Source organism: Girardinichthys multiradiatus, chromosome 5 (genome assembly GCF_021462225.1).
Source record: "Girardinichthys multiradiatus isolate DD_20200921_A chromosome 5, DD_fGirMul_XY1, whole genome shotgun sequence".
Classification (NCBI taxonomy): Eukaryota; Metazoa; Chordata; class Actinopteri; order Cyprinodontiformes; family Goodeidae; genus Girardinichthys; species Girardinichthys multiradiatus.
Window position 1 is genome coordinate 31668233 of NC_061798.1, and position 26516 is coordinate 31694748.

The 26516-nt window shown below is 39.4% G+C and overlaps 1 protein-coding gene across 5 annotated transcripts in view; it reads left to right on the forward strand.

Annotated features, from left to right (window-relative positions):
- Positions 1–432: 432 nt before the first annotated feature.
- The window catches only part of LOC124868142 (dynamin-2-like), a 32846-nt gene continuing 6762 nt past the window's right edge, over positions 433–26516 (forward strand). For 2 of the 5 annotated variants that reach the window (XM_047364979.1, XM_047364978.1), the window contains exons 1-18: positions 433–884; positions 4315–4388; positions 5168–5317; positions 5409–5612; positions 5996–6094; positions 7134–7294; positions 8034–8176; positions 8267–8402; positions 8595–8662; positions 15206–15344; positions 18188–18274; positions 18378–18448; positions 19506–19560; positions 21213–21323; positions 21443–21552; positions 21638–21749; positions 22017–22184; positions 23865–24091. In XM_047364979.1, the coding sequence (XP_047220935.1) occupies positions 724–884; positions 4315–4388; positions 5168–5317; positions 5409–5612; positions 5996–6094; positions 7134–7294; positions 8034–8176; positions 8267–8402; positions 8595–8662; positions 15206–15344; positions 18188–18274; positions 18378–18448; positions 19506–19560; positions 21213–21323; positions 21443–21552; positions 21638–21749; positions 22017–22184; positions 23865–24091 (2276 nt within the window). In that variant the 5' untranslated portion in view covers positions 433–723. Of the gene's footprint in view, positions 885–4314; positions 4389–5167; positions 5318–5408; positions 5613–5995; positions 6095–7133; positions 7295–8033; positions 8177–8266; positions 8403–8594; positions 8663–12549; positions 12689–15205; positions 15345–18187; positions 18275–18377; positions 18449–19505; positions 19561–21212; positions 21324–21442; positions 21553–21637; positions 21750–22016; positions 22185–23864; positions 24092–26516 lie in introns of all 5 variants that reach the window. The other 3 variants (XM_047364980.1, XM_047364977.1, XM_047364976.1) reach the window with 3 other exon arrangements.

A 26516-nucleotide genomic window follows, 5' to 3' on the forward strand; every position in this document is an offset into this window, starting at 1 on the left:
TCATCTTACTATCAAGTACAATGCCATTTAAAACATCCATCTGAGACCAACGATTAACAGCAACGTTATTTTTTTGACCAAACCATCATTGCAGTTGATTCCGGATTAAGAGAAAATTCGCATTCATAAAATATTTGATTTGTGGCTACTGTAATTGAGTTACAAAATACAGACATTAATTTTAAAGTTGAATCTGAGTCTGAGGAATTCATAAATGTAATTGATTAGTTTAAAATGCATTTCTTTCGACTTTAGCAATATCGGAAATTTTAGATAATCTGTTCTTAACATTTTAGTCTTAATGGAATCCATTTGTTTAAATTCCTTAATTCTACAATATTGATTATATTGGTTAACACGCTCAAGTAACGCGATAACTTACGTACTAACGCGTAATTTGACCAATGATTGGGCGAAGTGTCCATGAAGGCGGAGCCAAGAGCTCCGGCAGAGGTGTCGCCTGACCGGATGATGACAGAAGTTTTAACCGAAGACAGTTACTTTTATCATGCGCTAATCTGTTATTTAAGCGGACAAGTTCACAGAATTCAGCCTTTGCCTTCTGTTGTCTTAATGAAATAGATAAAAAGGGAGCAGTGCCAGGCTGCTGTTTCCATCTGGAAACTTTTTTTTTTTTTTTTTTCCCCTTTTGGAAGAGGGATCCATAATTTGATCAGCGAGGAGTTCGGGGTAAAGCCCCACAGGGCTCACCGAGGCGCCGCTATGGGTAACCGGGGGATGGAGGACCTCATTCCCCTCATCAACAAACTGCAGGACGCCTTCAGCTCTATCGGGCAGAGCTGCAACTTGGATCTGCCGCAGATAGCGGTGGTCGGCGGGCAGAGCGCAGGGAAGAGCTCCGTGTTGGAGAATTTCGTTGGAAGGTTGTACAACCTGTGTCTGGTTTTTCCATGTTAATTCCTTGTTTTTAGACTGACTTTAGCTACTGTTGGTTTTTAATGGACACCAGCTCGCCAGCTAAGCAGTTGTTTAGGCTCCCTGTCTGTGTGTCCCTTCGAGTTTCCAACGTTTTTTTCCTCCCAAACTGATTCTTCCCATTCTTGAGCTATTCACAGTCCTATACCTACGTAGTTTACGTATAAAAACAAATGTTGACCAGCGAACAGAAAATCGGCTAAATTAGTGTATACATTCTTCAAAATTCACTTCAGTCAGGCAAGTCATAGAAATAAAAGGTTAGGGGTGACTTTCTGAATGTATGTCTAATCTAATGCTGTCAGTGAGGGCCTCTATCAGCCATATCCTGTAAAACATTCACCAAACCTGCTTTATCGTAGGATGGCCTGGCTGTAAACACAGACCTCATGTCACATAGGTCATTGTTTGAATTTCAGGGGTGTGGCACAAAAAAGGTCACTTTGTAGGAGGTCCCTGGTAGATATAAGAGCTTATCATTCAGCCACACAAATAGAAACTGAGGTATAACCGTTTAGATCCTAAGCAATCTTGTGTTTATGCATGGGCCTGATTAAGGAAATCCTGACAAAGAACCAGAAACCAAACCTCAATCCTGACTTTGTAGATTATTTTTTTGAGGATAGTCACAGAGGGAAACATCTGATTATTGCAGTATTAATGAGTTTTAACCTGAAGAAGCATGGTGCATCAGCGTCTTGTTTCTCAACCTTAACTAAACCCCAGGGCCTGTGATGGTGAAAGTAGACTAGGCGCCTACTTCTCTGTGGTTTTTCCTGTCGCCTTTTGTTTCCGAGCCCCACAGCAGCCGCACAGGGAGACAGTGGAGGCATTGATGTGTCTGCACCCGGGTCGTCAGTCATGTCACCAGCTGCACTGTCGTGTGTATATGACACACTGGGTACCAGATAGCCACAAAGCTGTTAGCTGTTCCCATGTTTGGTAATCATGCAGGAACGTAATGCTGGCTTTACTGAGCAGCTCTGGGTTTCAGACTGCTGTTCTCCATCTTTATCATTTACAGAACCTTGGACATGTATTGCTACCCCTGTAAGTTTTCTGCATTTTGTCATGTTAAAACTACAAACATTTTGATGTTATTAGTATTTTATGTGGTACACATGTTAGTGCATAATTATGAAGTAGAATGAAATTGATACATAATTTTCAATATTCCTTCTAAATAAAAATGAAAATGTAACCTGCACTTTTATTTGGCTGCCCTCAGTCAGTAACATTATATAACCACCTTTTGTTGCAGTTACAGCTGCAGGTCTTTTATGGTTTCTGCCAGCTTTGCACTTTTAGAGACTGAAAGGTTTGTCAGCTCTTCTTTGCAAAATAGCTCAAACTCAGATTGGATGAGGAGCTTCTATAGACATCACTTTTCAAGTCTTGCCACAGATTCTCAATTGGATTCAGGTCTGGACTTTAACTGGGCCATTCTAAAACTTGGATGCGCTTTGATCTATACTTCAGTTTTGGTCATATCTGACCGGAGCAAATGATGGTCCACATGTTTGCTGTATCCCCAAAATGGCTTGTGACAAACTGTAAATATAATTTATTAATGAGAGACACCAAGTGGGGGTTTGGTCGATGGAAGGCCAAGAGGGACAAAATTAAATAAATAAATATGAAATAAATAAATGTGAATGTCCAATTAAATAATATATGATGGAACTAAATAATCAAATGTCATTTAAAGAAAATAAATACATTTTACATTTAATATTTCACTCTATATAAATAAATAAAGAATGTAAAAATGATATTTATTTTTAGGGGGTCACCAGTCTCAGGCACTCTTATTTTGGGGGTCACAGGCTGAAAGTTAGGATAGTTAGGATTTATTTACAGGGTATCAGAATAAACGGGGTGACTATAAATGCATGCCACAGTAAAAATGATGATAATCATGGATCATTTTCCTTCGACCCTACAATGATGTGCCACTCTGTGGTGGTCTGTCACAAAATATCCCAGTAAAACACCTTGAAGGTTGTGGTTGTAGCATGACAAAATATATAAATGTTTAAATTGGCATCAATACTTTTGCTCTTTTCTACTAAGGCTCAATCTGTGAAGTCATTTAACCCATTCAATAGACATTAATTTCTTAAATAGTATCTAATTTTTAAGGGTAATATGGGAGAGTATTACTACGCCCTTATGTGAAATGGATTTAATAGACACTAAGTTTTTCAGTGGATACATGAGGGAACTTGATTGTGTGCCCCAAGCCAGATGATTGGAAGCAGACCTGTAACTCTAATTATTGCCACTATTGATTTACATCTTGTTGTTTAGCCTTTTAATAAAGTGAATTAGTGACGTGGATTAGTGACGAAGGGATCTGACTGATCAACTGTTGTTCGTATTTATGCTACAGCGGCATAAGTGACTGAAGACGAGATGAAGAAACAGGATGGGAATCACACTTGTGCAACATCCTAACTGCTCAGTCAGCACTGAACTTCAGGAGCAGTGGGAACATATGTTCACGTGTTCCAGTAATGACCTTAGGGCATTTATGAAGGGCTTCTACTGTTTGTTCTTGTTGCTGTCTTTCAAATAAAATTCGGACCTCCCTTCTTACCCGGCAGTCAAACAGAGAGATGCGAGGGCAGTGACCTGGAAATGATCACAGTTGTATTGAGCAGAAGTTTCCATTCTGATGAGCGCGTGTGTAAAGAGATGGGGGAACAAAGGGACATGCTTCAGTTTAGTTCATTTATATAAAGTTTATATAAAGTTAGTTTACCGCAAATCGTTTCAGAGCACTCTAGGTTTAAAACGGGTCCAGTTCACATGTAGTTATACACAATCCAGTTTGGTCCAGATACAATTCATATCAATCCAATTCATTTCAGTAAAATCCAGTCATGATGCAGTCCCAATCAGATCTGATTACATACAGTTCAATTCACAAAGTACATTCAGATTCAGCTGACTGCGTTGAGTTGTTGATGTGCGACAGTCCCTCATCCTAAACTAGCATGTGGCGACAATGGAAAGGAACCACTCTTGACAGGAAGCAACCTGCAGCAGAACCTTCCTCAGCATTAGAGACCATCTGTTTAAGCCTATGAGGAGGACAGGAAGGAGACTGTTTCAAAACACAGACTGACAAAGAGCCCATAGAAATAATGCCAGTAATAATTCTATCACAGACTAAATCCAGAAAAGAGATGCAGCTAAACACAAAAACACTGAGCTGGGGGTACCTTCTATGTGAAAAAAATAAATAAACAGAAAAAAAAAACAACTGACAGCTTACAACTTAGATTTCTGTTTAACAATCAGGGATCTATGTGTAAATCTCCGTCTTTAGTTTGTCTTTTCACAAACTAAACTCTACTCATTTTTTGCCGACAGGGACTTTTTACCCAGAGGATCTGGCATCGTCACCCGTCGCCCTCTCATCCTCCAGCTGGTTAACTGTAAAGCAGGTAAAGCATAAAACTTTGGATTTACTTTAAAATGTAAATAAAAACAGTAAACCAGAACTTATTTAACATTTGGATCCTGAATTTATGGGAAAGCTGTTCAAACACTGCATTGAGCTGCTTGCTTCAAGCTGTTAGCCGATAATGAGTTGCCTTATTTTTTTCCTTTTAGCATAGATGTAGCGTTGGGCTGTGCTATTAGTCAAATGTATTGTTTTATGTTCTATGTAATTGCTAATAATACTCTGTAGGCATATACCTAATAGATCTTAATGCTTAATTTTGTAATTCATTTAGTTTTTGTTATTTTGATATATTGTGTAGTTTATTTCCAGTTTAGTATTTTATTTTCCAGAGATTGTTGAAGTACAATATAATGCAGATTTTATGTGTTTATTTTTCATATATTATCCTTTATTTGAATTAATACACAAAATTTAATGTTTGAGGCAATTCACTATCCTTCAAATACAATACACACGTTGTTTTATTTCACACTTAATTAGCAAAATTATTTAAAATAATTATAATTTTAATATTCACCAAATTAATGGTGTTTATGATCTTTTCTTTCTTATAACTGAGCCGCCAGTTACCGGCTCAGGTTGTAGTTTGGAGTTGTATTGTACTGGCATTGACGATCAGTTAAACTTATAGATTTGCTTTTTCACATGTGATTTCTGAGTGGCTGCTACTCTGAATGTTTTGCTCTGGTTTTGATTTTGATTTTATTTTGTGTATTTATGCTCGCTGCTGTCCTAACACCTTGTTTCTTCATGTAGAGTATGCAGAGTTCCTTCACTGTAAGGGACGCAAGTTTGTGGATTTTGATGAGGTCCGCATGGAGATTGAAGCAGAGACCGACCGGCTCACCGGGTCCAACAAGGGGATCTCCCCCATCCCCATCAACCTCCGTGTCTACTCCCCCAACGGTACCACATCCACACATTAAAACAATTATTCCGTTTGCTTAAACTCCCTCTGGCTGATTTCAACTTTGCCTTCTTCTCCCTCTCTCGTCAGTGTTGAACTTGACCCTGATTGACCTGCCTGGGATGACCAAAGTGGCTGTGGGGGACCAGCCTCAAGACATCGAGCACCAGATCAGAGATATGCTGCTGCAGTTCATCACCAAGGAGAGCTGCCTGATCCTGGCCGTTACTCCAGCCAACACAGACCTGGCAAACTCTGATGCCCTCAAGATCGCCAAGGAGGTGGACCCCCAGGGTGAGATGGTCCTTTCAGACTCGCATCACGTTCTAACCATGCAATCAAAGTTTAAATGAACGAGTTTCTCGCTCTTTACTTGCAATCAGTTCCTCCCTTCCCCTCTCTGTCATTCTATGCCTGATTAATTAAGTCCGATTGTGGTTTTAATTAATGGTTAAATTATTAAAAAGATTTCCGGGCAGCAAAGAGGAAGCAAGTAGAGATAAAATTATTTAATAATCTCCATTTTTAGCTTTCTGTCTTTCAAACCTCGATGTTGTCATCAATGATTTAACTCTACGTCAATCGATCAAAGCCACCTGTTGATTGCAGGGCGTTTTCAGTTCAAATTAGCCCTAACTGTAATTTTAAGACCATCATTGCGACACTTTTGCATTCAGGGCTGCGAACCATTGGGGTGATCACAAAACTGGACCTGATGGACGAGGGGACGGATGCACGCGACATCCTGGAAAACAAGCTGCTGCCACTCCGCAGAGGTAACACTCCATACCTGTGATTTCTCTGAAATTAAGTTTAAATTCAAAATCTTTTTTCCAAATAATTGCGTAACCCTTCATGAAGGTATGTACCTTGGATTCATCACATGTGAAAATACATTTACATACATCACTTATGTTTATTTGTAATGCTGCCCTGTAAAGTAAATTTTGCTGGAATAATCCCTAATGAATGCATCCAATCTGTCTCCTCATACCTGTGAGCTTCGTAAATCTAAAATTAAGGCGTCTGATTTTGTTGTCTTTATGACCGCATTATTTCTTCTAATATGATGTAGTGACTGGTAAAAAATAAAGTGCAGAAATGGATTTGGGTGTGAGGGAAATAATCTATATGAAATTACAAAAATATATTTAAAAATCAGAAAGGCAGTGACGAACGTTTTGCGACCAATAACTGATCTCCGGTTTATGCCTGCTGATAACTGTTTGGCCAAATCTTGATTTCTCTTGAAGAACAATATTTATCATTCAAAACAATTATTTTGTATCTTACATTAGCAGGAAATGAGTTTAGCATTACGTCCTTGTGTGTTGCTTTGAGAATGTAGATCCTAACCTTAACTTGTGGATTCCTGAAGGGATTTAAAAATTTCCTGATGCAGGATGTTCCATAACAGACAGGTTTAAGGCTCGATTAGATAAAACTGTACTGTAATTTGTTTAGCCCTTCTGGTCTCACACTGAAAACTGAAAACTTTGAGTCTTCTTCCCTCTGTAGCAGCTTCCACACTGAAGAGTGTTGTTGTTGCTGCATGCGTAAATCTAAAAAAGATCAGATGTTTTATTTCTAAGACCAGCCTTTGAGTTTTGAACCTAAGCAGATAGAAACAGTGTTTTTTTGTTTATTTTATACTTATATCCCAACACTTCCAGTGTGTTTGGTCTATACATCTTTTTATTGGGGGGATTTTACTTAATTATCCTTCAGTCTAGCTTTAAGCAAATATAAACTTTCATTGCATCCTTCTCCTTCTGTTTAAGAACTCATGGGTGCCTTATTTATCTTGTTTATTAGGTTATATCGGAGTGGTAAACCGCAGTCAGAAGGACATAGATGGAAAGAAAGATATCCGCGCTGCTTTGGCTGCTGAGAGGAAGTTCTTCCTGTCTCACCCTGCATACAGACACATCGCAGAACGCATGGGAACCCCGCACCTGCAGAAGAGCCTCAATCAAGTCAGAACCACTCCTGCCTAAACACTGTGATGCTGTTTGCATTGAAAGTGGGGCCTGGGAACCGGGTCACACCCAACCAAACCATATTTCATTCAGTTTCAGTTCACTTCAATTCAAAAATATGTATTTAATCCCAAAGGTTACATTGCTATCTAGGTTCTTCAAATAGTCTCTATAAATGGTTAGAGATGTGGGCAGGAGGGATCTCCTGTAGCGGGCTGTGTTTCTGCTAATCTGAAGAAGCCCCTGTCTGAAGACACTCTGTCATTGAGTCACTGTTATGAAGAGGAGGCTCAGGGTTGCTTTTCATTTTATGAAGCATCTTTCTTTGCACAGTGAGCTCTAGATGTTCTAAGGTTCCTTCTGTTCCAAACAAGTTGGACATGCAGTGACTAGGCTACTATTAGCAGCAAAAGCTGATGACCGTATATTCCCTGGCAGTTTGCACATGTAAACACTTTAGCAAACAGCTGTTGCTCAGCACTATATGAAACATGCTTCATACTAATCATTAAAGTTAACAGGTTATAACTGCGCATACCATCATGTTACACAGATGGCAACCATATTGGATTTTGAGGTTGTCGTTTGGGAACTTGGTACTAGATAATTTAGTCTTCCAAGAACAAATATTAGAGTTTTTACTTGTCCTCTTAAAATTTTGAATTTCCAACCTAGGTAGCTGGCTCAGTGCCTGTAAACTTGAAATTAACACCTTCTCCACCTGTTTTTTGTCCAGCAACTAACCAACCACATACGGGACACGTTGCCAGGGTTACGCAGCAAGCTGCAGAGCCAGATGCTGTCACTGGAGAAAGAAGTGGAAGAGTACAAGAACTACCGCCCCGACGACCCGACACGCAAGACCAAGGCCCTGCTCCAGTTCGTTAATACGTATACTGACACATTGATGGACATAAAACATGTTTTAACTCGATGAAAAGATTGAGGGCATGTTACATGAATCTGCAGGATGGTGCAGCAGTTTGGTGTGGACTTTGAGAAGTGCATTGAAGGGTCTGGAGACCAGGTGGATACCTCCAACCTGTCTGGTGGAGCAAAGATCAACCGAATCTTTCATGAGCGCTTTCCCTTTGAGCTGGTGAAGGTAATCTTTTGGAGATTTCACTGCTTTGCATTGAATTGACATGTTTAGAAACTTTAATTAGATGTAAGGACAAACCTTCTTTCAGAGTAAAAATGAAAAGATCTTACATCTAAGCGAAGGTTTTCCCCTCAAGTTAAATATAACCAAAGAAGTTTTTGACAACAAATCAAATCTGAGGCGTTTGTGTCTTAGATGGAGTTTGATGAGAAGGAGCTTCGGAAAGAAATCAGTTATGCCATCAAGAACATCCATGGAGTCAGGCAAGTTCAACCAGCATGTCAAAAAACAATCTCCACTCCACATTTTTGTTCCTCCCCTTCTGTCAGCTGTCCATTTTACATTATTTATATTTTCCTCAGTTTTCATCTCTGATCCCTGTTCAAAACCTCATATCCAGAAAAGGTTTTTCCAATGTACAGCCAACCTAAAACTAGCGATTTGCTAATTTGTTTGAACATTTGTGTAAAAAACACAAGGAAAGAATGTTTTTTAAGTGTTAGACTCAACTTTAATATATTTAGACATTTCAAAGAAACTGTAACTTAAAGACGGGTAAGAGCGTCGGGTCCGTTCTCTCCTTCCCGAGTTTCTACCCACATTTTATACCTGTGGTCCTCTCCCTACTTCCATTTTGTCTGTGTAACCAAACTATTTAGTATCAGTTTGTCTTTGTAGTTAAATGTCTTCATGAATTACTGATTTAAACTGTCGTAAGATGCTAAAATATGACATATATTTACAGTACAGACCAAAAGTTTGGACACACCTTCTCATTCAAAGAGTTTTCTTTATTTTCATGACTATGAATATTGTAGCTTCACACTGAAGGCATCAAAACTATGAATTAACACATGTGGAATTTTATATACTGAACAAAAAAGTGTGAAACAACTGAAAATATGTCTTATATTCTAGGTTCTTCAAAGTAGCCACCTTTAGCTTTGATTACTGCTCCACAAACTCTTGGCATTCTGTTGATGAGCTTCAAGAGGTAGTCACCTGAAATGGTTTTCCAACAGTCTTGAAGGAGTTCCCAGAGATGCTTAACACTTGTTGGCCCTTTTGCCTTCACTCTGCGGTCCAGCTCACCCCAAACCATCTCGATTGAGTTCAGGTCCGGTGACTGTGGAGGCCAGGTCATCTGGCGCAGCACCCCAGCAGATGGAATAGCATGCCGCTGCAAGATGCTGTGGTAGCCATGCTGGTTCAGTATGCCTTCAATTTTGAATAAATCCCCAACAGTGTCACCAGCAAAGCACCCCCACATCATCACACCTCCTCCTCCATGCTTCACGGTGGGAACCAGGCATGTAGAGTCCATCCGTTCACCTCTTCTGCGCTGCACAAAGACACGGTGGTTGGAACCAAAGATCTCAAACTTGGACTCATCAGACCAAAGCACATATTTCCACTGGTCTATTGTCCATTCCTTGTGTTCTTTAGGCCAAACAAGCCTCTTCTGCTTGTTGCCTGTCCTCAGCTGTGGTTTCCTAGCAGCTATTTTACCATGAAGGCCTGATTCACACAGTCTCCTCTTAACAGTTGTTCTAGAGATGTGTCTGCTGCTAGAACTCTGTGTGGCATTGACCTGTTCTCTAATCTGAGCTGCTGTTAACCTGCGATTTCTGAGGCTGGTGACTCGGATTAACTTATCGTCCGCAGCAGAGGTGACTCTTGGTCTTCCTTTCCTGGGGCGGTCCTCATGTGAACCAGTTTCTTTGTAGCGCTTGATTGTTTTTGCGACTGCACTTGGGGACACTTTCAAAGTTTTCCCAATTGTTCGGACTGACTGACCTTCATTTCTTAAAGTAATGACGGCCACTCGTTTTTCTTTACTTAGCTGCTTTTTTCTTGCAGCTGCTTTTTTCTTGCCATAATACAAATTCTTAACAGTCTATTTAGTAGGACTATCAGCTGTGTACTGTATCCACCTCCTGCACAACACAACTGATGGTCCCAACCCCATTTATAAGACTTGAAATCCCACTTATTAAACCTGACAGGGCACACCTGTGAAGTGAAAACCATTACAGGTGACTACCTCCTGAAGCTCATCAACAGAATGCCAAGAGTGTGTGTAGCAGTAATCAAAGCAAAAGGTGGCTACTTTGAAGAACCTAGAATATAAGACATATTTTCAATTGTTTCACACTTTTTTGTTCAGTATATAAAATTCCACATGTGTTAATTCATAGTTTTGATGCCTTCAGTGTGAAGCTACAATATTCATAGTCATGTAAATAAAGAAAACTCTTTGAATGAGAAGGTGTGTCCAAACTTTTGGTCTGTACTGTAGATGTTACGGTATTTTCTAAAACACTTCGCATTACACCCTTTTTTCTATTTATTTTGGTTCTGATCCCTTTATTTGTGTTAGCTCTTATAATGTATGAGAGATTGTGACCCCTGAAGAAAAGAAAAAACTCAAAGGGACCTCCTACTGGGAGAGATTATTTACTGGAGTCACACAATCCGACTTTCTTACAGCAGGTAATAAGCAGAGCTTTGAAAATGAAAATAATTTATCTGTTGTCAAAACAGCGAGAGCATTAAATAACCAGCAAACGCCAGAAAAACGCTCAAAACAGGAGGAAGATAAATGTTTATTATAGTGTAACATATCTATGTTTGAGTGTGTTAGTTTATCATTTCTAAATACGGTGACATTAATCAGTGAAGACAATGATATTTATTTGTACTTATGTGTGTTAAAGTGTGTAATAGTACACATAACAAAAATGTTGATACATTTGTTCTCCCGTGATGTGTGAATAGAACGAAATAAAAAATAAGATTTGTTTATTTCAATGAATCTCGCTTTGAATTCCTGGAAAAATAAAGGGCAAAACAGGACTGCATAATGTTTCCTATTGTGAAAATAAAATAAAAACCTGTAAAATGTTAAACATTGAACACTCGGGGTGCTGCACTCTTAAAATCTTCTACCAAGGGCCAAAAGGACCAGAATCCAAAAGAATTAATCAGAAATTTGATTAGAAATCACTAAGTAAATGTTAATATATTTCATGATTATAAACAGTAGAAAGAAATGCAAATAAATTAGTTAATATGTATCCATATTATGTATCCATAATTATGGATGCCTGAAATGTTCTAAAATCTGAGAACGCATCTGGAAAGATAAATAGTTTACAAACTACTGATCTAAAATTTAACAATATTACTAATATTTATTTATTTTTTGCTTGCTAGTTGGAAAACACACTATAATGGGAATTAGCAAAGCATTTGTCTCTCTGCAGGGAGAGATCAGATTTCTTTGAGTAAAAACCATGTGGAGGCTTTTGATCCAGATCCAAATTAGTCAGGCCTTTAGATCTATAAAAATTTAAATGCACAATAGAATTATTAAATGTTGACATCATTAAATTAAATTGGAATTCAGTATATGTTTAAATCCTGTATGATTATTTTAATCTGTATTAAATAGTTTATTAGCTCATTAAACTGATTGAAGTGTGTAAAATATCTGGAAAGGTTTTTTCAGATGTTGCTTTCTGCATGATATTTTTCTAACCCAGAGTTCCTGTTTGCATTTTAAGCTTCATTCTGGATGCATCTGCTGCTTGTTGTGGTCATTGTGAGAAAATGTTTTTCTCAGGCAATGTTTCAATAAAACATACGCCTCCTTGTGATTCATAAAATCTATATAAATCTGTCCAATATTGTTAATTACATAAACATGCTTGTAACAGACGTGATGTTATTAAAGCCTCAATCGGACTTTCATGGCACTTCATACAAGGATGGCTTTTACCACAAAAAAAAAAACACGTGTGCGCCCTCTTCTGGATGAAAGTAGTGATCACCTCTGACCAACGTCAGAATAATTGCACAAACTAGACTGACGTCTTCACTGTAAACGTTTGGGACAAACACATCTGTCTCCCTCTTAGTGCTAAACAAAATGTAAACACACTGGCCTCCTTAAAAGAATCTTTTCTGGAAATGAGGTTTATATTTTTAAGCTTCTAGATGTTTGTCTGCCACATGGTTGCCTTCACTCCAGCTCCTCTTTTTCCTCCTCCTCATTCGTTCCTTCACAGTGTCTGACTGCTCAGGTCCTCCCTGTCTGTGATTTTGTTTTTTATTTTCTGTCCATGTATCTCATCTGTATGCCCTTCAGGACAGGCCTGTTCACCCCAGACATGGCATTTGAAGCCATAGTGAAAAAGCAGATCATTAAACTGAAAGAGCCCTGTCTGAAATGCATCGACCTGGTCATCCAGGAGCTCATCAACACAGTCAGACAGTGCACTAATAAGGTATCGCTGCATGGCCGCCAGTCAGACTGTCATGCCAGTGCACAGTTGGTGCAGCCAGGAGCTATATCAGATTCAATACTGCTGTATGGTTTTTTTTATTTGGATGTTGTTTTCAGGGACTGAAAACTCCCACTCAAACATGCAAAGAGTAGCAGCTTTAGGCCTTAAAATGTTTGTCAGTGTTCCAGTTCTATTCTTTCCCTTTCCAGATTTCTGTTATTTATTTTAACTTTATTTTTCCTTCAAGTTTTGAGCTCCTCCATAATCTTTGGCGGACTTGAGCTTGAGCTGACTGTAAACTTCTGGCCTCTATGACAGACTTAAAGTTAGTCTCAGTGTAAAAATACCCAGCTTTGCAGTAGAAGGAAAAAAACTTGTTTACAGTATGGTACCTTACCTCCTGAAAGACTTGTGACCCCTACTGTCGCTGGTTGAAACCATACAGAATTAGCTAATAGTTTTTTTTTTAGTTTATATTGTGCTGAGTAAAAGTGACTGGGCAATCAAAACATGGAAGCTGTTTATTCTTTGCATGAGTCGTGTTATAATGCACAGACTGCATCGAGTTCAGCTCCAAAAGGGATAAAAATAAAATACACGCTGTATGTCTGGACGCTGTGAGCGCTTGGAACCCAAGTCAATTTGCTTGTTTGTGCAACAATCTTGGCCAATAAAACAGATTCTGATCAGAGAAAAATCACAAAACCACTAATCAATAAAATCCCAATTTGTGGCGAAACATCTGTTTTCATTGAGGAGGACTCCAACCAGTGTAGCAAAACTTTTACTTAAAAAAATCTGATCTTTGTGAGCGGTGGTTCTCAAATTTTATGTTGATTTCTGGATAAGGTCAAAGGTCCCCAACAATGACTCAACCGTAATGAGCCAATCGATTTTATTACATTTGGCTACAAGTTGGAAGCAATGCCTGAAATTGTGACCGTAAGTCCCTCTAAGTTTTGACAGCTGAGCGTAATAAATTAGATGATTAGAAAACTCATGTTTGACCAACTAAATTACTTTTCATCCCTTAACAAATGAAGTGTCTTTATTTACACACACACACGAATAAGCGAAATAAATATACTGAACTTAAAGGGCAGCAAGACACTGCAACATCAAAATAGCTGAGCTAAAACCTACAGGTACTCAGAGATAAACTGTGGAAAATAACCCCACGGTGCCCTATTATTTTATTATTGCCACATTCAATTTCATTTTTCCCTAAATTTAATTAAAATTTTTCCTTCTCCCATGTTTTAAAACGCTCAAGTTCTTTAACCTTAGCAAATATCTCATTTTATAGTTAATGTATACTATTTCAACAGTTCAATAAGAGAATAGCACACACTTATCTAGATTTATTTGATGTTTTGTAACATCCAAGTAATGTATTAAATAAGAGGCCTACATGTTTCGTAGTTACAGAGCAGCCATTTTTGTAAAATAAAAACTTTGATGTTGGTATCAATTTATGTTAGTTCCAGATGTTAGCTGGGCCAGACATCCACTCACCGTCACATTCACGGCTCGTTATAATAGATTTCACTTCATCAAACAAAGTCACATGTTGGCAGCACCTGGGTAGCGAGGCAGACAAGAAATATCCTGGTGCTTTAACATTGAGGGAACGTGTGCCCTTAATATTAATATTTGGTTACACGTTGAGATTTGGCTGACATTGGGAACCGCTGCATTAAATGACAGATATATTTCCTAACAGATGATGGTCTGTCCTCGCTCCCTCATTTGACCAGATAAATCCCTTGACTGGAAAACACTCTCCTCAGCTTAGTAAATGACAGTTGTTGCATCTTCCTTTTTGTAAAGTCTTCATTTTTACTCATCATTGGTGGGTAGGTCAACAACCAGCTGTCAACAAGTTACCTGAAGCTGGGTTTTTCAGTAGAAACCACAGTTCTGTTTGACAATCCAACCATCTGTGGATGAGGTTAGCGGTCCTGGCTGGACTGCAGTGCATTGGAATGCTTGCCTGTTAGATGCCGCGTGCTTAGAAGCAGATGTGAAATGTTTCTGTGCAGGTTCATTGCAAAACAAGCTGCAGGCCTGATTTGAACTGGGTTGAAACAACAGTTGTCCTGTGTGGTAGCAGCTCTGTCAGGCTTTATTTATGCACAGCCACCCTCCTTGGTCATTTTTTCCAGTGGCCTGCTAAAGTTAGCCTTTTTCTAGATTTTGAGGGATTTTTTGCCTTTGCATATGTGCAGCACTGTGGGAAAGTTTCAAATCACGCATCATTTCTCTGTTTTCTTTCTAATGAAGCAAACTTTAGCAGATTTAAGAACCTGCAGCTTGTTATTGTCCTGAACATGAAGCAAAGCAAACCTAATTCCTGTTTTATCTCTTCACATTCTCCAAAACTCTTTTTTTTTCTCCCCACGTTATCCCGTCAAACTATTTTTTTTCCTTTTTCTCTTTTACCTTCTACTATGACCCATGCTATACTCTGCCCTGTTCTTTTACTGAAACTCCAACTCCCATGATGCCTCACCACAGGACAGGTCTCTTCACCCCAGACTTGGCTTTTGAGGCCATAGTGAAAAAGCAGGTCATTAAGCTGAAAGACCCCTGTCTGAAATGCGTAGACCTCGTCGTCACCGAGCTTGTCACCCTGATCAGGAAGTGCACGGAGAAGGTAAATGTGAACAGTAGCAGGACGAAGAGTGAGAAGCAAAGAGCATAAGAAAAAAAAAAATCAAAACTTTAATGGACTAACCAGCCGCTGTTAGTGTTGATTGGTATTTTTCACCACTGCTTCAAGGCTTCACTCAACACCCATCCTGCTGCTTCCCTCTGTGTTGACCCTCAATGATAAATCGAATGACAAACTCTCTTAAATGCAGCCCTTCATCACGCTGATCTGTGCTTTAACAAGTCCTCACCCACTTCTGTCAAATCAACTCTTCTAAACCACACACACATGAATTTAGAAACCTTCCCCACACACTCTTCACGTCTTTCTTAGCTCTCACCGTCCTCCTGATTTCCTTCCTGTTGAGACTCACGTCAAACTGATGGCGAACTTGTTGGTGCATGCAGCTCAATCATATTTGTGTCTGAACCGTCCATAAAACTCACTGCTCCTGAGTATGCAGGTGCTCCCCAGATTGTGTTCACAGTAGGCGTGCAGCCTGTAATTACAGTACTTTGCAGATTTTTTCTGACCTCTTGAATGTTTCCAGTTCTGTCAAGTTACAAACACAAGCTTCAAAGCACTTTATTGGCATTTTCTGTAATCGGTCAACACAAAGTAGTGCATAATTATGAGGGGGATGGAAAATGCTACCTTGTTTTCAAATTGTTTTACAAATGCAAATGTAAAATGTGTGGCACCGTATCACACAACTGCCGAGATATGCTCATCCAGGAGAGGATTAATCAGAGAAGCAGCCAAGAGATACCTCTGGAGGAAGTGCACAGCTCAGGTGGAACAATCTGCTGACAGGTGGAATCAGTTTTACACTCTACAAATGTGGCAAAAAGCAAGCCATTGTTGAATGAAGGCCATAAGAAGTGTTCTTGTGCAGTTTGAAGTTGTTCTAGGGCGACGCATTGTGTAGCGGTTGAGGGGGCACCCCATATACAGGGGTTGGACAATGAAACTAAAATACATGTCATTTTAGTGTGGGAGGTTTCATGGCTAAATTGGACCAGCCTGGTAGCCAGTCTTCATTGATTGCACATTGCACCAGTAAGAGCAGAGTGTGAAGGTTCAATTAGCAGGGTAAGAGCACAGTTTTGCTCAAAATATTGAAATGCACACAACATTATGGGTGACATACCAGAGTTCAAAAGAGGACAAATTGTTGGTGCACGTCTTGCTGGCGCATCTGTGACCAAGACAGCAAGTCTTTGTGATGTATCAAGAGCCACGGTATCCAGGGTAATGTCAGCATACCACCAAGAAGGACAAACCACATCCAACAGGATTAACTGTGGACACAAGAGGAAGCTGTCTGAAAGGGATGTTCGGGTGCTAACCTGGATTGTATCCAAAAAACATAAAACCACGGCTGCCCAAATCATGGCAGAATTAAATGTGCACCTCAACTCTCCTGTTTCCACCAGAACTGTCCGTCGGGAGCTCCACAGGGTCAATATACACGGCCAGGCTGCTATATCCAAACCTTTGGTCACTCATGCCAATGCCAAACGTCGGTTTCAATGGTGCAAGGAGCGCAAATCTTGGGCTGTGGACAATGTGAAACATGTATTGTTCTCTGATGAGTCCACCTTTACTGTTTTCCCCACATCCAGGAGAGTTACGGTGTGGAGAAGCCCCAAAGAAGCGTACCACCCAGACTGTTGCATGCCCAGAGTGAAGCATGGGGGTGGATCAGTGATGGTTTGGGCTGCCATATCATGGCATTCCCTTGGCCCAATACTTGTGTTAGTCCACTGCCAAGGACTACCGAACCATTCTTGAGGACCATGTGCATCCAATGGTTCAAACATTGTATCCTGAAGGCGGTGCCGTGTATCAGGATGACAATGCACCAATACACACAGCAAGACTGGTGAAAGATTGGTTTGATGAACATGAAAGTGAAGTTGAACATCTCCCATGGCCTGCACAGTCACCAGATCTAAATATTATTGAGCCACTTTGGGGTGTTTTGGAGGAGCGAGTCAGGAAACGTTTTCCTCCACCAGTATCACGTAGTGACCTGGCCACTATCCTGCAAGAAGAATGGCTTAAAATCCCTCTGACCACTGTGCAGGACTTGTATATGTCATTCCCAAGACGAATTGATGCTGTATTGGCCGCAAAAGGAGGCCCTACACCATACTAATAAATTACTGTGATCTAAAACCAGGTGTTTCAGTTTCATTGTCCAACCCATATATGTAGGCTATTAGTCTTCTAAGAAGCCTACTGGTGTTTGAGTCCTGACCTTTGGAATTTTGCTTCATGTCGTTTCACCTTATCTCTCTCTGTCTGTCTCTGTCTGGTTGCTGTGAATAAAGACCAGTGGTGCCACAAGAAGGTGCTAGGGTCAGATGAGACTAAAATTGAAGGTTAAGTCATAGACACAAAATGCAACATTTAATGGAAAACGCTAAAGACACTGTCCCTGCCATGAAACATGGTGGTGGCAGCCACCAGGGAAACTGGTCAGAGTCGATTAGAAGATGGATTGAGCTAAATAGAAGGCAATCCAGGAAGAAATCCTGAGGATCACCTTCTAACAGGATTAGGGCACGGCACACTTTTAACATTTCTATTATTTAAAAATGTTGAAAACCATATATGTGAACTACTTTGTGTTGATCTGTCGCATTAAATCCCAATAAAACTCATTTAAGTTTGTCGTTCTGATGTCACAAAATGTGAAAAAGCTCAAGGGGTATGATTACTTCTTCAAGGCTCTGTAGTTGCTCCCCAAAATGGTTAGAGTAGGTGTGCAGCCTGTAATTACTTGCATCAGTCTGCAGTCGGGTTTGTTTTTGTTTCCCCACATGCCTGGGTGTTCACAGTTGGACTCGTACCCTCGACTGAGAGAAGAGACAGAGAGAATCGTCACCACTCACATCCGAGAGAGAGACAACAAGACCAAAGACCAGGTTTGTGCTTGTTAGCAACAAATTAAGCCACAGCATACTGGAATAATGCTGTTTCACTCTGTTTGCGTAGATAAGGTAACTTGTGTCATACTTTGTCTCTCAGGTGCTGCTGCTGATTGACATTGAGCTCTCCTACATCAACACAAACCATGAAGACTTCATTGGATTTGCAAAGTAAGATAAACTTCAGATACAGATGGGGGGGGACTCTGACTGGGGATCTGATGAGATTTATCGGGGAATATACCTGCGAAAGATTCTGTGGGTGTCAGTAAAGTTTGCCAGGTTGATGTCTGCCATAGTTTAGTGCAAGGGGGACATGGGTCCAAAAACCTCTCAGTTTCAGTAATCAGAGTTAAAGGCTGCAAGGATATGCACTTCATTCTTTTTAATCAAAATGTTGGATGGATTTTCAAGAAAGTTTTCATATATTGGCATTTACATCGGTATCGGTCTGATAAGTAAAACTGGACAGATATTAACAACCAGTCTTTATTCCCATCTTGTTGCCGTTTGTGTACGTGTTTAAGGAAGGTTTGGCCATGTGACCATGACACTGATGCTGAGAAGCAATGTCAGCGGTGTGGTTGTTTGAAAGGGCAGGGAAACATACATATCAGAAAATCATGGTTTTTGGCCAAAACAGCAATATTAATATCAGATATACTTTTATTCTTAATTTTTTGTTAGTTATTCAATCTAGCAAGTTTCCACTCTTAGTCTTAGCAGAAATATTCAGTCCAGGAGTAATATTGGACCATTATTATCTGGAACTAACTGTGACTGTTGGATAAAGATGATCCTCTTCCAGCTAAAGTTATAAAATTATCATCATGAGGTCGAACTGAATCAGGCTTTTGACTGATTCTGGTATCTCATTGCAATAGGGTCAAGTTTCAGATCTTATTTTCCAATCTAGCTGCATATAGAATACATTGAAATGAAATTGGAGTTCAAATGCAGAATTGCACAAAACTAAAGACCAAGAAGTGACATTTCCTGTGAAAAAGCAGTGCAAATGTTGTAAGCTGAATTTTCCAGCTGACACTGCAATAAGTTAATTCAACAGAAGTAAATTGCTGAAATGTAGAAAATAGACTGAAGCTTGTTTATGATAAATCCTCTCAAGGCTGAGTTTTTTCACAGTACCACTTCCTTTCTGTGTTGACAGTTTTTAAATATGCTTTCATGCTCAAACCAGAGCTGATGTTGTTGAATGTCTCTCCTGCAGTGCCCAGCAGAGGACCGCTGCTAACGCCACCAAAAAGAGAGTCATGCCCAACCAGGTATAAAAGCTCACTGTGTGTGCCAGCTTCACATCATTGTCTCAGTCCAGTTACTGTTTATATTGTCATACTATTATCTGGGCACACAGTGGTTGTTTGTTCCTCGCTTCCCGCTTTTAAACCGCTCAGAAAGAGATTCTTGTAAGCAACTTGCCCCTGCGGTTCCTCTCTGGGTAGGTGGGGGGAGTCGCTGTTCGCTCTGACTGGGAGTGACGATAAAGTTTTAGCGGTGTATAACAGAGAAGAGAGAAGTGAGAATTGCGCATATTTATGAGAACTCACAGGTCATCTAAGCGTCAACAGCTTCTCCTTGATGCTTTTATGGGTTTTTTCTAGTTTTAAAGATGTTGATCTGCTTCTACTTTTGAATGAGGATGAAATTAAGAGGAAGTACGGAAAACCTAGGATTAAAGGATTGCTGATTTACAAGCAGCAGCTGGTGTGATTTATCTGTAAAACTCTGACCTGTGTCATCACAAGGTTCAAAGTTTTCCTCTGACCATCCGATCTGTGCAAAACAACTAAAAATAAATCGGTTGTCAACTCACAGTTTTAAAACCTGAGAGTGTTGTTTCATTGAAGGAACACGGAGACGTTTTCCAACTCTGTTCTCTAACTATACCAGACCTGCTACACAAAAACAATAAAGGAAACATAAAGCCCTGCAAATGTCTTGCAACGTAGGGAACAACGTCTGAAGGGAACGCATTTTTTTTATTTCACCTTTATTTGTACAGGATAAGAAATGAATTCCAATTTTTTGAGAGACTACCTGTAATAAAAGTCTGAGCAGAAGCTGTAGTTGCTCTGTTTAAGTGATATATAGGAAGCTGGCTGCAGTGCTAACAGAAGAAATTGTTCTACTTCATAAACTTAGCACTTTGATTTGAACATCAGATTTGAACATCTGCTCTCTGTGCAGCTCTCTGCGATACAGACCTGTCTGGGAATAGTTGAGAAGAGTGCAGAGGGCGATTCACATGATGCAGACAAATGGAGAGCTGAAGCAGCCAATACAGTCTCTCTTTCAATGTCAACCTTATTGTAAAGGGTAAAAAACACTCAGGTTGTTAGCGTTACCCAGCTTTGTCGGATCAGCAAATGAATGTCCATTGCTTGTTTTGCAAGCTGTGCACAGGAAAATGTGCTGATTGTTAAACATCTGCTGCAGACATAAAATCTCCGACAACAGGGTTCAGGAATTAAGTTTAACGAGGGACTGATGTTTAGAAATACTTGATCTAGAGCCCGACTCAACTCTGGATCAGACCTGGACATTCATGGAAATACTTATTTAAGAATTTGTTGGACGGTGTTCATTGACAAACCTTATAGTTTCAACATAATGCTGCTGCAGATCTACACTCATAGAATAATAATTCACTTGCATGGAAACATTTCTACTGCTTTGTCAAGTCAAAGCAGATGTTATGTTCCCTGTTTTAAAGAGCTGCTCAGTTTGGATGAAAATGATCATTCTTGTTGTTGATACATCAACTAAATAAGGCATTAAATAATATGTTAATTGTTCTTTTTTATGTAAAAAGAAGGACTTTTACATTTGTAATTATTATAGTGTTATTTGCTTTTAGCATTCTCCCTCCTCCTTAGGATGTGTGTTATACTGCTAAGTTGTTCTCTGGACGGTTCAGGTCATCCGCAGAGGCTGGCTCACCATCAACATCAGCATCATGAAGGGCGGGTCCAAAGACTACTGGTTTGTCCTGACCGCTGAGTCTCTCTCCTGGTACAAAGATGAGGAGGTAACCGTCAATAACTGGAAGTCTTTGTCACAGCATCACAGATAGCTTTTCTTCTAGGTTCCTCGTTGTTTTGTTTTTTTTTATGATTATTTATTTTACGCCACTGGGTGTTTTATCAGGAAAAAGAGAAGAAGTTCATGCTGCCCCTCGACAATCTGAAGCTGAGAGACGTGGAAAAAGGATTCATGTCCAGCAAGCACGTCTTTGCCATCTTTAACACCGAACAAAGGTGGGGAAATCTTCATCCACCAACGCATCATTTTTGTCTACGCTTTGCGCTTGTCTGTTCAGTTAACGATTATACTCCTCTACAGGAACGTGTACAAAGACCTGCGTCAGATTGAGCTGGCCTGCGACACTCAGGAAGACGTGGATAGCTGGAAGGCCTCCTTCCTTAGAGCTGGGGTTTACCCAGAGAAGGACCAGGTGCACAAGAGATTTTCAATACAATTAAAAACTACAACTCGCCTAGAAACAGTATTCAATGTGGTGATTGATTTTTCAGACACACTTCAAGCAAAAACTCACTTCAGACTTGTACCCAAACTAAAATGAGAAAATGCTCCTGCAGACGTCTAATTTCAATAAAGACAATATCGTCATATTTGCTTAGAAATAAGAAACTTTAACTCATACTAAGATTTTTCCTGATCTTTCATCGATCACTTGATGTCTGTTTCTCCCGTCCTTCAGCGTGAGAACGAGGATGCCATGAACCCTGGAGACACGGTGTCCATGGATCCGCAGCTGGAGCGCCAGGTGGAGACCATCCGCAACCTCGTGGACTCATATATCAGCATCGTCAACAAGTCCATCAGGGATCTAATGCCCAAGACCATCATGCACCTCATGATCAACAACGTATGTCTTGTTGTTAGGCACAACGTGGAACGCCACTCTGCCATTTTCAAAATCTCTACCAACTAGTTTTAGTTGATGCATTTTAAACCGGTTTCAAGAAAACGTCTGAATGAGGCCAAACAGGCACATTCGTGCAAGCACGACCTGTTTCTGTTGTCTTTAACATGGCTTTCTTCCAACTATACCGATTTTACCAAGCTGAAATCAGACTCCAGCTTTTTAAAGTTATTTTAGAACATTTTAGAACTTTTCCAACTACATCTAAGAGTTTGGCCACTGCTATTTAGTAGGTTTCTACTGTTTTTCATCAAACGTCTTAAAAAATTGCTCTTTTAACGTTTTGCTAATTTCTACTCTTCAATGGGTGTTATTTTTTTTGCTTTTCTTCAGCTTCTTCTGCAAATCAACTAATCTATTTGGCACATGGCGTTCAGACTGTATTTTTGCAGAAAATGCAAAATGCAATACTAGTGTTGATTTAAATATTTGTTTAAAGCCGTTTATGGTGGTTTTGAGCAAGTTCAATGTCATAAAAAGTGCTCATACGTCCTGAACTTTAACATATTTGTACATGTTACAAACACAAACTTTAACTGTGCTTTTGCTTGCTAGGCTGTAAAGAAAAGAGCTAATTGTCAGGTGGAAAATAATATATTGTTTTTTTTTTTTAAAGATGTGTTCGAATAATAGTCTGCTGTTGGGTGCATTTGCAATAAACCCCACTGAGTAAGAACTTTGTAGCCTTTTGCTGCAGTTGCAACATCAAGTCCTTTGGGCTATATCTCTACCATCTTTGCACAAATTAGAAGTCTCTGAACATCAGCTTTCTAGTCTTACCATACATTTTCAGTTATGCTTTGACCATAAACTATTCCAATGTAGCCCTGGCTGTAGGTTTAGGGTACTTTTGCTGCTGAAGCTGGTCCTCTGCACCAGTCTCAAGTCTTTTACAATCAAGTATTTAGCTGCATCCATCTTTCCTTGACGAGCATCTCTGTCCCTGCAAAGGTAAAGCATTCCAATAGCATGATGCTGCCACCGCCATGTTTCACCCTGGGAATGATCTGTTCAGGGCGATGTGCAGTGTTCGTTTTCAGCCACACAGAGCAGAAGTTCAGTTTAGGTCTCATCCGACCAGATCACCGTCCACCATGTTTGCTATGTCCCTTTCATGATTTCTTCTGGGTACTCTTTCATTAAGGCAAGATTGGTAGAGTGCATGATTAATACAGTGCAAGATTCCACTATTTGAGCTGTGAATCTTTGCAGCTCCTCCAGAGTTAACTGGGGTCTCTTGGCTGCTCCTCTGGTTAATGCTCTCTTTGCCCAGCCTTTCTGTTTAGGTGGAAGACCATGTGTTTGTAGGGTTTGCAGTTGTACCATGTTCCTTTCATTTTTGGATGATGATCAGACAGTGCTCCGTGAGATATTCAAATGTTCTGTTTATAGTGAGAAAATACATTGAAGTTTGTAGTTGCAATGCGAAAAAGGTCAAGGGTCATTAGGGGGGCTACCTGTGCAAGGTACCTTATGTTTTTAAGAAAGTAAAACAAGTTGATAATTTCCTGTTGGACTGCCCCATTGTGGCCAGATAAAACATATGCAGTATTTGTAAAGAAGTTTATTTTGTGAGTGACCCCTTCATAGAGCAGGCATTTCTTTTTTCCTCTCCTGTTTTAGACTAAGGACTTCATCCACTCCGAGCTGCTGGCCTACCTGTACTCGGCTGGAGACCAGGGCAGCTTGATGGAGGAGTCTGTGGAGCAGGCTCAGAGGAGGGATGAAATGCTGAGGATGTATCACGCTCTGAAAGAGGCACTCGTCATCATCGGGGACATCAGCACCACCACCGTCTCCACACCGATGCCTCCACCAGTAGACGACACTTGGATTGCCAAAGAACCAAGGTGACAAGTTGTATGAACAGTTAATACACAGACCATATTTTTTATTTTCTTGTGATTTTTCTCGCACTACTGAATAGCCAGTGTTTTACCTGCCGTAGACAACGAACCCTCAGATTAGACGATTATGGAGGATAGACGAACATTTAATATAGTTATTCATGACAGACTGTCTCTGCTACATGTTTCTCCCTCTATGTGCTGCACTGCCTAAAGCACAAAGATGCAGAGCAAAATTGTGTTGAAATGTTTGTATTTTGAGTCATTTTTCTTGTTTTTTTTTATGTGTCATTGTATTGGCTTTCGACTGCAGGTGAAATGTTAATTACATTTTGAACATTAAAAACAACAATCTCAAAACTATTCTTAATATTAATGTCAGAGAAAAAGTCCAGGGAAATGAATAAAAGTTTGATTATTGTTTTATTACTATACTCATTGGGAAATTTCAGTTGTCTAGTGGAACCTAATAATAGAAAACAACCTTTTTCATGACCCATAATGTCCACTAGGTGTCACCCAATAGTTGTCAGATATAGCGAGGAAAACAAGTATTTGATACGCGGCCGATTTTGCAGTTTTTCCCAATTGCATGTAGAAGTCTTTAATTTTTTCCATTAGTACTCTTCAACTGTGAGATAAGGAATAATTAATTCATTTGCATGTTATTGCATGACATGAGTATCAATGATGTATCAAATACTTATGTCATGCAAATGCAAATGAATTACTAAAAAATCACAGAATGTGATTTTGTGGATTTTTGTTTTGGATTCCATCAAAAATTAAAGACTTCTACATATTTTGACAGTTGATAAATGTGCAAAATCAGCAGTGTGTCAAATATTTGTTTTCCCCACTGTATGAGACCAGCTGCAATGTACAAACTAGAGGGTGATACGGGAGTGGATTTTCTCTCCTGTCCCATCCCGCTCCCACAGAAAAATGTCTTGTCCCATCCCAATCCCAGGTCAGCATAACGAAAAAAATCCTGTCCCATCCCGCTCCCAATTAGAACGACTCCCTCTCCTGTTTCACTCCCAGTTTTGTTTTCTTCATTTAGTCTTTTGGCAATTTCTTTGTTTGAAGGACCAGTTAGGTCCCTGTTTTTAGTAAAGTAAAGGCCAGTTAAAGTAAAAAGAATAATAATGAAGAAATAATAAAATATCAAACAAGGAAACAGACCATGCTTATCTTAGTTGAATAAACAAAATGTACATAGTTGTATTTTACTCATTTATTAAGTGACTTTTTCCTTTGAACAATGACATCACTTTTATGTTTCAAGTTGCTGAAACGAAAGAAAAATGCACCTAGCAAGAGAACTGTACTTGTTGAACAAAAGGACAAAAAGGCATTACCTTCACAATTTAGAAACTGTACCTCAATGGTTCATAGCCCTGGTCCTCAGGGACCTCTTCCCTGCAGGTTTTAGATGTTTGTCTGCTCCAGAACACCTGATTCAAACTCTGACATGACCTCCTATACAGGCATCAAGAATGGAGGGTCAAACTGGACACATTTAATACAATAAAATCATCATTAAATAAATAAATGTTGTGAATGTACCATAAGTGAAGTAAATGTAACATGAAAGAAATGTAACATTAAATGTGCCATTAAATTAAAGGTACCATTTATTTATTTAATACATCATTAGAAACAATAAATGTACCATTATATCATAAAATGAACTATTATGCAATTAAATGTGCCACTGAATAATTAAGTATAATTTTAAAGACGACATGACGTAATTAGTGGTACACTTAATATTTAATGATGTATTAAATAAATTGTACATTTAATGGTACATTCAATTTTTTTCTATTTCACAACATATTTATGTAATATCTTCCCTTGATGAAGACTTTCTACGAGGTCCGCGAGGGGACAAGGGGGGATTTTTTTCTATTTTGTTTCCTCACGCAATAGTCTTTGCGTTATTTCGCAATACTTTGTGGGATAGTTTCCAAACCAGATAACTGCAAAAATGAAACAAACACTACACCCGTTTTGAGATTTATTGAGTTTTATTTTGAAATCAGCCTTAAATAAAATTATCTTCAAATGAGACTAAAAGACAGTTTTTATCCACAAGCTGTCAAACAAACTACTGAACTCTGGAACATAAAACTGCACGAAACCACATCTGTGACACTTTGTTTCCTTATTACTGCTGCATTTTGCACACCATTAGTGTTTTTGTTTTTATCGTGATTTGAACGGTTCTTCTTATCCTAAGCATTTTATCGCATTGTTTACTGCGTGTTAACCTGCATATGGCAAATAAACCATATCATTGACATATCAGTGCTGTTTGTTTTATGAGCAGTTTATCATCTGTGCTGTTGCTCCAAAATGCTGAACGCAAAAGTATTGCGTGGAGACGCAAAAGTAATAAATTTCCCCATGTCCCCTCACGAGC